The sequence below is a fragment of the Prinia subflava genome, chromosome 12, assembly GCF_021018805.1.
Source record: "Prinia subflava isolate CZ2003 ecotype Zambia chromosome 12, Cam_Psub_1.2, whole genome shotgun sequence".
NCBI classification, from domain to species: Eukaryota; Metazoa; Chordata; class Aves; order Passeriformes; family Cisticolidae; genus Prinia; species Prinia subflava.
The window spans coordinates 1,385,201-1,396,258 of NC_086258.1; the positions used below are offsets into that span (position 1 = coordinate 1,385,201).

The 11,058-nt window shown below is 56.6% G+C and overlaps 2 protein-coding genes across 2 annotated transcripts; one reads left to right on the forward strand and one right to left on the reverse strand.

Annotated features, from left to right (window-relative positions):
* Window positions 1-464: 464 nt before the first annotated feature.
* On the reverse strand, window positions 465-8,735 carry PRPF4 (pre-mRNA splicing tri-snRNP complex factor PRPF4). The gene is made up of 14 exons (XM_063409906.1): window positions 8,524-8,735; window positions 7,633-7,810; window positions 7,094-7,280; window positions 6,411-6,498; window positions 5,615-5,694; window positions 5,280-5,373; window positions 4,358-4,452; window positions 4,030-4,088; window positions 3,296-3,419; window positions 2,087-2,176; window positions 1,489-1,611; window positions 1,070-1,177; window positions 867-985; window positions 465-725 (listed from the first exon to the last, which is right to left on the reverse strand). Exons 1-14 carry the CDS (start codon window positions 8,572-8,574, stop codon window positions 532-534), a joined length of 1,590 nt encoding a protein of 529 aa, XP_063265976.1. The 5' UTR covers window positions 8,575-8,735; the 3' UTR covers window positions 465-531.
* Window positions 8,736-8,893: 158 nt separating this feature from the next.
* Window positions 8,894-9,439, forward strand: CDC26 (cell division cycle 26). Its single transcript, XM_063409916.1, has 2 exons — window positions 8,894-9,065; window positions 9,133-9,439. The coding sequence occupies exons 1-2, from the start codon at window positions 8,985-8,987 to the stop codon at window positions 9,310-9,312; spliced, it is 261 nt and encodes an 86-aa protein (XP_063265986.1). The 5' UTR covers window positions 8,894-8,984; the 3' UTR covers window positions 9,313-9,439.
* The last annotated feature ends 1,619 nt before the right edge of the window (window positions 9,440-11,058 follow it).

Here is an 11,058-nt window from a genome sequence, read left to right on the forward strand (position 1 = left end):
CTGGCCTTGGACATCTACTGTAGTGAATGTGAACCCAGGGGGATGCAGATCTCCATCCACAGACACCTGTGCGGAGGCAGGGGAAGGAGGGCACCATGGGCCTCTCCCTCTGAGCTCTCTAAAGGCAGATCAAGTTTGAAGTCACACTCCTACCAAAAAGGAAGCTGAGAAGGGCAGTAACAGCAACTGAACCACACACCAAACCTGAGGTGCTCTGTGGTTACTGCAAATGTTTGGAGGACACCTGGGAGCTCAATTTGGAAGGGAGGGTAGAAGTACATGGATCAAAATTACAGTAGAAAGTGGTACCTGAAAAGTGGTACCTGAAAAGAAAGTATAAAAACAATCCAAAAAGTGGGAAAATCCCTAAGACTTGACACCAACCAAGCCTGGGCCAACACTGGTGCTTCAAACACACCCAAACTCCAGAGCAGCTATGACTGCAGCTACTGTAACACACTGGATTCCTATTTTGTTTTTTAATATAAAAAAGCAGTGTCCCCATCCCAGTCCATAACTGGCCCCACTGAGCTACTCTGCTGTCCAGAGCTTGAAGGTTCTGTCGTAGGAGCAGGTGGCAATGAGCTGCCCATCCAGGGAGATGTCCAGGCCCATCACCTTCCCCTCGTGCCCCGCCAGCGTCTTCAGCGGAGACCAGCCAGGGTGGGTCCAGATCTTGGCCGTGTTGTCGTAGGCGCCCGTGAGCAGGAAATTCCCGTGGTTGGCTGCACAGGAGGAGCAAAGGGGAGAAGTGAGACTTGCAAAGGAAAACGTGACATCTCTGCTCACCAGCACAGGCCTTGCTGAGCTGCAGGTGTGGATCTGAGCTGCAGGAGGGGCGGGGACAGGGAGCAGCAGGGACTCACGTTCGAACCTGACGCCGGTGACCAGGTTCTGGTGGGCAGGGATGGTGTAGATGCACTTCCTCTGCCGCAGGTCCCACACCTTGCAGGTGTTGTCCCCACTGCCCGTGGCTACGTGGTACCTGCCAAGGAAGGGAGGGAGAGCAGTGTTTGGGGTGTGGGGTTTACACTCGGAGCTCCCACACCAGTGCCAGCTCCCTCCTTACCCATTTGGGGAGAAGTTGATCCCATAGATCTCCTTCAGGTGCCCTTCCAGGAACATGATACAGCGGCCCGTGCGCAGGTCCCACACCCGGCCAAAGGCATCCAGGCCTCTGCAATCACAGGGTCACACACTGGGCTGGGCTGGGAGGGACCTTACAGATCATCCTGGCCATGGGCAGGGACACCTCCCACTGTCCCAGGCTGCTCCCAGCCCCGATGTCCAGCCTGGCCTTGGGCACTGCCAGGGATCCAGGGGCAGCCACAGCACCCAGGGCCTGCCCACCCTCCCAGGGAACAATTCCTGCCCAGTATCCCATCCATCCCCGCCCTCTGGCAGTGGGAAGCCAATTCCCCAGCAGCAATCTCTGGTCACAGCAAGCCCTTGGTCACATTTCCCAGCCATGCAGAGCCAAGGGCTCACCCCGTGCCGGCCAGGGAGCCGTCGGTGTGGAAGGCAATGTCGTAGACCCCCTTGCTGTGCCCCTCCTGGTGCAGGATCTCCTCCTGGGCCTCCAGGTCCCACAGGCGCCATGAGTGATCGTAGCTGCAAGAACAAAGCACTTGTTAAATCACACAGTCATGCAGGCTGGAAAAGCCCTCCAGGACCATCGAGTCCGAGTGGTAACCCGGCACCAGCACATTCAGCAGTAACCCATGTCCCAGGTGCCACAACCAGATGGGCTTTGAACACTTCCAGGATGGTGACTCCACCCTGGGCAGCCCATTCCACTGCCTGACCACCCTTTCCATGAAGGCACTTTTTCCAAAATATACAACCTAAACCTTCCCTGGTGTAACTTGAGGCCTCCTTGTAACTCCAGGGAGAGTAACAGGATATTTCACCAGCTCTGGGAGCATTTTATTCCCAGCTGAGACCAACAGTGACTCACACTGGGAATCCCAATGACCTGTCACTGACACTGCACAGCCCAGCTGTGGTCACCACTGGCCCAGCCTTGCCCTGGCACCACAGCCGGGCAGCCCACGGTCACTTCTGTCCAGTGCCCAGGAGTCCGTACCAGGTGGTGCCCAGGAACCGCCCTGACGGGTGCCACATCACACGAGCCACTCTCATGCTGTGTCCCTCGATGTCTGCCACCGGCTCATCACTGCAACACAGAACAAACCATTGGCCGCTGCCCACAGAGCAAAGCCAGGCCCTTGCCCATGCATTGTGATGGCAGCAAAAGCTCTGCTGATGAAATCAAACCAGGCAGGAACATCAGAGCTGTAGCAAATGACTCTGAATTCAAGCTCTGGGTCACACTCAAAGCTCTGAGTGAAACCCTTTCTCCACACCTCCCATTGCTTGTAAAGCTCTCCAGGGATGATGATGATGATTAATGAAAATTAACAATGCCCTTGTCATTAGCACTTTTGGAGTACAGGCTACCTGAACTGCAGGAGTTCTGACAACACAACATCCTGAACTGCAGCAACTCCTGCTGTTCTGAAGGATGCAGGGAATATTTATTCTGGAATGACAGGCAGCAGGTCAGGAGCCTTCACACACAATCTGAACAGCAGTGAAGTTTCTTTCCAACAGGTTCATTAAGAGACGTGGTCACATGAGCCTGACAACCCCCCTGTCCCTTTGCACAGGGGCACTTTTGTTAGAAACTGTGATTTTCAGTTAAGGATAAACAACTGGGCTCTGGGAGTGCCTGCCCTTCCCAGGAGCACCGCAGGCTCCACTTCTCAATCAGGTGATGCTGAGGCTCAGTACCAGAGCCTGTCTCCTCTTCCCAGGCCTGAGAGAGGTGCTGCCCATCTGCCAGAGCTACCCCGTGCACTGACAGGCACTTGTCTGCAGCACAAGCAGAAGTTCTTGTGCCTGGTCGTGTATTTGGTCAATCCCTCTCCAAATCCTGGCGCCTTCCAACCACTCAAAAATTCATTCCTTAATATCCAAGAGGGCAAATTTTCTCCTAAGTGAGATGTTAGGATGAAACAGTCCTCAAACCTTCATCCATCACCCCCAGCAGTTCACCAATGCCAGCAGCAATTCTGCCTCAATCCCTTTCAGACAATCTCCCTCACCCTGACTCCCTAATCAGGGTGATCTCTCCTCCTGCTGAAGAGGCTGGCACATACTGAGGCCAGGGAGTGCACAGGGGTAACTACAAGAGAAGGTCATATTGGCAGGAGGATGGTAAATGTCTGGAGGAACGTGGAATAAATCCCAGCACAGCAATGCTGCAGCTGTGCACATCTGGAATGGTTCTGACCTTTCCAGGTTCCAGAGTTTGACGGAGCCATCAGCTGCACACGAGGCCAGGCTGATGTCCTTCTTGTCCAGGGACACCGTGGCCTTGGGGTGGAACACGATTGCCCCCACGTTGGTGCTGTGTCCTGAAGGGCAGGGAAAACCAAAATTCAGAGTCTGCCATGGGATCTTGGCCAGTTCTCCAGAAAAGCAGCATTTCCTTGGTACTGGTGAGGAGGTGCCAGTGAACACTTCCACTGTGTCCTGAGGTCTGGGTGACACTGCCCTGCCACCCCCAGCCAAACTGCACTTCCTGGAGCACCCAGGCCAGAGTATCCAGCATCAAGGTTTGGAACCCTCAAAGTGCAGACAAAATTCAACATATGAATCAAAGGATTTCTCCTCACATCTGTATTTAGTTTGAGTTATCACCACTGCTCAAAGAACCTTACTGTTGTCAAGTGGCCTGCCCAAAACTGCTGCTGTTTGTAACTCAAGTAACTCAAACCAGGTTTGGAAACCAAACAAAACTGTTCAGAAATAGAAACAGCTAACTCTGAGCTGAGGCTTGAGCTAAAGGCCAGGCTTTCCTTCTCATTCTATGACACATTCCCATGCTCCCAAGCCAAGGAATGCTCTCAGTAAGACAGAAATCTGCCCAAACACAACATTTTAAATCCCAAGGTAATTCAGATGTGGGAGCTCAGCACTGAGAGGAACAAAGGACCAAAAGGCTCAGTGAGAGCCGCTGGCTACCTCGTAAGGTGTGAACCAGGTTGCAGTCGGGCACAGACCAGAGCTTGCACAGCCCACTCCTGAGGAAGACAAGGAATGGATGTCAGTGGAGAAAAGAACATCAAGGAACAGATCAAAGAGAGCTGCAAAGCCACCCCGAGGTTCTGCAGTGGTGAAACACCGACACACTTGGGGCAACCAGCTCAGATCAGTGAAACTCTGCTCAGCTCTAAAATGAAGTGGTAAGAGCTCAGAGCAGGAAGAAGCAGCTTCTCAAAATTCCCAAGCCTCCAAAAACATTCCTATGCTCTCCCAGCCCTCAAAGCAGGTGCTGCCAAGGCAGTCTCACCAGCAGGCCGTGGCCAGGAGTTTGGAGTTGGGGCTGAAGTGGCAGTAGGACAGCGGGCGATCGTCCCCGATCTGACTGCAGAAGTTATTCAAGGACTGCAAAAAATACAAAGAAAACCATCAATAAATGACTAAAGTGCAGCCAGCCCAGAGGTATCCCGAGCCAAAGCTTGCAGTGAGGGAGGCAAATGTGCACAGGAGGAGGCAGAGGCCCCTGGAAAGTCACTTTCAAAGGGAGGAGCTGCTTCAGAGCCAGTTCCAGGCGGGAGGGCCAGGGCCAGCCTGCCCAGGTGGTCCAGCAAGGCCTGGGGGCACAGCTCAGCCCCCCAGGGCCACCCATGATATGTGCCCCCAGCCCCAGAGCTCTGCAGCTGCAGCTCGGACACGGACCTGGCTGGAGTTTGGCATCTTTCCACAACTCATCCAAAGAATCCAAGCAGACAGAGGGGGCAGAGGGGAGAAGCAAATCCTCTGGAGTAAACAGGATTAGGGGGGCAGCACACGCTGTGCCTGAGCCTCTCTGTTTGGTTAAGCTGGGGATCTGGCTTAGCATACTCAGAAAGGGCATCTCAGAGTCATCCCAACCACACGGAGTTGGGTGTTTCCCTTGGACTCCCTGGCTCCCAGCCAGCCAAACCTGTGCCAAAGCCAGGAATAAAATCCTTTAGCCTCACAGGCAAGTGGCAAGGCAGGGATGTCTCTGGACCCTCTGCCATGCACAGAGACAAAATACAACTCCCTGGAGCACTCTGAAGGAGTCAGAACACACTTTAGAGACGCAGGGAAAGAGGAAAAGCAGAACTTCCCAAGATTGCAGAGACTGATGTGCATCTGGACAGCACCTCAGGCAGCTCAATTCCTGCTGGGCTCTTTGGATCAGCCAAACCTTGTGAACACAGCAGCAGAGCAGCTGCCAAACCTACCCGCAGGGATTTGTGCAGCTCCTGCCTCTGGGATGTCCTGGTGGCCTCAGGAATCTCCTTCAGCAGCCGGGCCTCCTCCAGCCGCTTCGCTGCCCTGGGGAGAGCAAAGGTGGAGTGACAACCCCAGCACTGCCCCTTCCCTGCTGCTGGAAATGCCTTTTCCCTGCTCTTCCCCCAAACTGGGCTCATGCCTGATCAGCCCCTGAGAGCTCAAGCTCTGGGCTCACTGGATTTGCCTCCCCACTCCCTGGATTGCCCGAGCTACCCACGGTGGGATCTGCCCTTGGGTTTGACACACGGCTGCATCTCCCTCCTCCCCTGCTGTGTTCTCTCACCTGGGGAGGGAGTAGTTGGCCAGCCACAGCCTGGCTGTTTTCAGACTGCGTGGGCCCTCGTGGTACCAGGTTTGCTGATACTGTAAAAACAGGAATGAAACTCATGGAAAAGCTCTGGTGCTGCTGTCCCTGTGTTCATTCCCCTCAGCTCCTCCAGCACCTGCCCCCAAACCCTGCTGTGCTCCAGCCTCTTTTTAAGGGCCTTCTGCACAATGGTAAGACCCAGGAAAAGGGATTTGGAGAGAAAAATCAAACTCTCTGCCCTACAGATCCAATCCTGACATGCTGCCACTTCACTCAACGTTCCAGCTGAACCTGACTCATCTGCATTTACTGACATGTAAATGTCCATCCTTGTTTACACATCACCCAGTAAAAAGAAAGGCAGAGCTGCAGAAATTATTTTTTACAGTACAGCTCAAAAATAATAAGGTAAAACATATTCAGAAGAAAGACAGAAGCAGAAAGAGTAATCAAAGGTAGAAACACTACAGCAGCAGGAACACGATTTTTTCTTCCCAAGTGTGAATGAAAGTAAGGGACTTGCTACAGCAAGAGCCCACACACCTGCTCTCCTGGTTTGCACACTGAGTGCAGCACAGGGCTCGGTCTGTGAGTAAAAACCATACTTGGTGCTCCTCACCGAGACCAAACATTGCCACAGGTCTGCTGAAATGGGCAACATGGAAAAAGCCTGAAGGGATGACAGGATCCAGAGCCTGGCCAAAGCCAGGATGTACCCAACCTGGATATACCATCCCTCCCTCAGCACTGAGAGGACAGGAGACACCCTTACCTCTTCCTTGGACTTTTTTGACCTGTCATCATCTTTCCTGGTCTTTTTTAACGCATCTGTGCCAACCACTGAGAGGATATTCCTTAACCTGGAAAAGAAGTCATGAAGCTGGATTTAATCAGAGAATTATCAGTTGACAAATATCAGTGTGACATTCCCTCCGCCTTGGAGTTCTGAGACCAGAAATCCAGACTGGGCTGAGTGGGGAGGAACCTTAAAGCTTATCCAGTGCCACCCCTGCCATGGACAGGGACACCTCCCACTGTCCCAGGCTGCTCCAAGCCCTGTCCAACCTGGCTTTGGGCACTGCCAGGGATCCAGGGGCAGCCACAGCTGCTCTGGGCACCCTGTGCCAGGGCCTGCCCACCCTGCCAGGGAACAATTCCTGCCCAATATCCCATCCATCCCTGCCCTCTGGCAGTGGGAAGCCATTCCCTGTGTCCTGTCCCTCCATCCCTTGTCCCCAGTCCCTCTGCAGCTCTCCTGGAGCCCCTTCAGGCCCTGGCAGGGGCTCTGAGCTCTCTCTGGAGCCTCCTCTTTCCCAGACTGAACACCCCCAGCTCTTCCAGCTGCCCTGTGGCACAGCACGGTGCCTGCCTGGTGGCAGGGCTCGCTGCACCCCAACTCCCAGGAAAACCTGAGGGATTTGCTAAGTGGCCGTTCCCTGTCTGCAGGCACAGCACCTCTCCCTGCGCTCCGCAGGGCCCTCTCCGAAGAGCGTGATGGGCTCGCCCAGGGCCCTCAGGCAGGCCTTGACCTCGGAGTCGTCCGTGGAGACGTTGATCTGCCGCGCGCGCTTGCGGCGCTCGAACTCCGCCAGCACCTCGGCCTGGCGCTCGCTCATGTGGTCCTCGAGGTCAAACACCTCCCCTGGGCACAGACACAGGCCTGAGCACGGAGCCACCACGGACACAGAACAGCCAGGGCTGGGAGGGGCTCTGGAGATCTCCCAGTGAACCCCCCTGCCAGGGCAGGGTCACCCGGAGCAGGTGACACAGGGACGCGCCCAGGTGGGTTTGGGATGTCTCCAGAAGGGACACTCCTCATGCTCCCTCGGCAGCTGCCCTAGAGCATCTCTGCCCCTGGACCCCTCCTGGATGGGAAGATCCAAGCAGGGAGCCGCCCATCCCTGACTGGTTTGAGGGGACATCCATAGAGCAGAGACATTAGGAAGGGTCACATCTGCGGGGAGGGGTAACAAAGGGTGGCTGCACGTGCTCACCACTGCTGATGTTGATGTTGCCAGCCTCCATGGCAGCCTTCATGCCCTCCTTGCCCAGCAGCCCCGCCTCGCCCTTGGCCAGGCGCTCCCGCTCCTTCTCCTCCAGGCTCCCGTAGAAGATGGGCGCCCGCTTGGCCGGGGGCGCCTCGCCCTCCTCTGCAGGCTTGGCCTTGGGGGGCTGCAGGGAAAAGCACAGAGTGGAGCGTGCTTGGGGACACAGGAGCCAACAAACACCTGGCTGTGCCACAGAGCCGAGCTGAGCCAGGAAAACCAGGCTGGGCACCATGCACAGAGCCTCTCAGGATCCCAGACTGATCTGGGGTGGAGGGGGCACTAAAGCCCATCCAACTGTCCCCCGTGACATGGCAGGGACACCTTCCACTATCCCAGGCTGCTGCAAGCCCTGTCCAGCCTGGCCTGGGACACTCCCAGGGACAGAGCAGCCACTGGACATTGAGGTTTTTGCCCAAAGGTCAAAGCGCAGAAGTAAAATGCCACATAAATTGCTTAAATCAGGCAGTGTTGTGTCTCTATTATTTATTATCCACAGAGGTATTTTTTGAAAAGGCTTTAGAACGCGAGGCTTTTCCTCCTCCTGCGGAGCGCCAGCACAGCCAGGGGCAATGCCATCCTCCAGCTCCCAGCGCCTAAGGGTGGGGAAAGTGAACGGTGCCCGGCTCCCTCCCCCGGAGAGGCGCCACACACGAACTTCCCGGGAGAACAATCAGGATTGTGTAAAAATCCAGAAAAACACGTGAGTCTTCGGGCGCCTTTGAACGGCTCCGGTGCTACCGATGCATCATAAACCCCACACAGCGGCAGCAGTCGCGACCCGCGCCACCTCTCCCGCTCCTGCGGGCCCGCAGCCGCCGCCACCTCCCGGACACTCACCTCGGGGGGCCGCGCCCCGCCGCGCGCCGCCGGTGCCCGCGCGGTGGCCATGGCAGGAGCGGGACCGGGAACAAGATCAGGAACCGGGAACAAGACCAGGACAAGCCTGGAAGGGGAGTGGGAACAGGAACCAGAGAACGGGAACGGGGCGAGACTCGCTGCGCTCGGGCTCCGGCGCCTCACGGCCACTTCCGGGTCGCGCACGGCATGCCGGGAGGTGTGGCGGCCGCACTAAGGGCGGGTCACGCAGGGCAGGCCGGGAACGGCATCGGTCGTTAAGGGAGAGGCACGCAGAGCACGCCGGGAGGTGTGGCGGGGCAAGCGGTACGCGCGGGGCACGCCGGGAGCAGCAGTGCTCCTTAAGGGCGAGACGCGCGGGGCATGCCGGGAGGTGTGGCGTGGCCCAGCTCGGCCCACTGAGGGCGGGAGCGCCGGTGCCTGTCGCGGTGCCGCCGGTCGCGATGCTCCGTCGGAAGCCGACGCGGCTGGAGCTGAAACTGGACGACATCGAGGAGTTTGAGAGCGTCCGGAAGGAGCTGGAGGTGCGCGCGGGGCCGGGCGCGGGGGGCTCGGCCCGCCCCCGGCCCTGACCGGCCCGTTCGCCCGCAGAGCCGCAGGAAGCAGCGGGACGAGGCGGAGGTGGCGGCGGGCGGCGAGGAGGCGGCGGCGATCGGAGCGCTGGGCACGGAGCACAAGAGCCGCGAGCAGCTCATCAATGACCGCATCGGGTACAAGCCGCAGCCCAAGGCCAGCGGCCGCACCGCGCACTTCGGCACCTTCGAGTTCTAACGGGGCTGTCCCGGGAGCCCCGCCAGCCCCGGCCCCCCTCGGCCGGGGGGGCCGCGCCGGGCGGGCCGAGCCGCCCCCCCCTGAGCTGTTACATTTTTAAGTTTGGTTAACATGCCCGTGAACGCCCCTTGGCCGAGTGTTTTGTTTTAAATAAACACGTATTTTTTTAAAGAAAATAGTAAAAATCCCACAAGCTGCTGTAAACGGCCGCAGGGACCGGGTGGGGATGGGAACACCTGGACCAGCTGCTCCTGTGAGCAGGGGGATAAAACACTGCAGGAGGATTCTCTGGGAAAGTGTTCTGGTGATCAGACAGTGGAGTGTGGCCACCTGAACCGCCAGCCCTAGCCACTGGTGTCCCCACTGAGGAGGTCCTGGAAGTGTCTGATGAGTACTTTGGGATAAAGGTGCCACGGTTCTGGGTGCCAGGCACTGCTCTGTCCTTTCCCGAGGCAACCAGGAAAGAATCTCCTGTCTGTTAAATCACCCAGTCCCAAATACATCCCAGAGCTGCGTCCCAGTCCATGTCACAGCTGGGATGTGGTTTGTGCCCTAAGCTGCAGACATGGATGATGGGTTGGGCACGTGGATGTGGAGTGATAGCCCGTGTTTTCTGGCTGAGCAGCTTTTCCTTCACACTTCCCTGTTCCACCTCCCTCCAGCCCTGCTCTGTGTCACCCCAGCTCCCCTGGTTTGTCACCCTCGGAATGGAGCTCAGGGCTGTTGGCTGCTTGGATCAAAGGCCACCAAATCATTCCTTATGGATGGTGTCACAGGCAAAGGCCAAGGACACATTGATCTCTTCAGCAACTCCCTGGCTTTACCTTCACGTGCCTGGGCAGGGTGAGGTGAGATTTGATTCAGAGAAGAGGAAGGTGAGATTTGGGGCAGAGCTCAGTCAGGAGGAGTCTGGCACAGTGGGCTGAGCTGAAGGAAGGAACTTAAAAATCCGAGCAGCTTCTTGGTGCTCAGGACACTGCTCCCTGCAGCCTGGGGAAGGAGCAGGGTAGGCTGCCACAGCCCTGGGCTGTACCAGGACACCTGCAGGGGATTCAGGAGCTGGAGGCTCTCCCTGCCTCTGGCCAGGGCTGTTTCCTATCTTCAGCACAATGACCAGGTCTGGTTTTGTCAGCAATCCTCCTAAGTGGACTTAGTTAAATTCAGGCTTCCCATGTTGTAGGTGCATCAAATTTCAGGTCAGGCTGGGGAAATGTACAGAACTTCAAACTTTTCCAATTGAAAGGAGCCCCAGACTGGCCTGGGAAAGAGCTGCTTTTCCTGTCTGACATACATAAATTGATCAGGGGTTGTTCTGCTGGTCTGGCATTCCCAGCAGGCCCCAGCCCTGAGAGGACAACACCTCAGGAGGTTGTTACAGCTCCCTGGAACTCCTCTCCCTGACCCTTCCTTTTGTTTTTCCCCGGTAGCTTCAGTCGGTGTCTCGGCTGCCTTTGTTGGTCCTGGTTAGGGGTGCACTTACGTACCCCCCTGTCCAAGCAACTCCGGCAAGACTCCCGGGCACAGGCAACACTTAGCAAGCTTAGTTATAGTGATATTCAGCTCTTAGCAGTGATCAGCTCTTTAGCAGTGATTCTCAGCTCATAAGCTTGCTAAGGTGCCTTGGCAGACGCAGGGAGAGAGAGGAGAAGCGCCGTATGGAGTTCCACAGATGAATCTTTATTAGCTTCTTCGGTGAAGGGTTCCAGGGACAGCGGCTTCTGCTGAGCTGGGGGAAAGTGGGGTTTT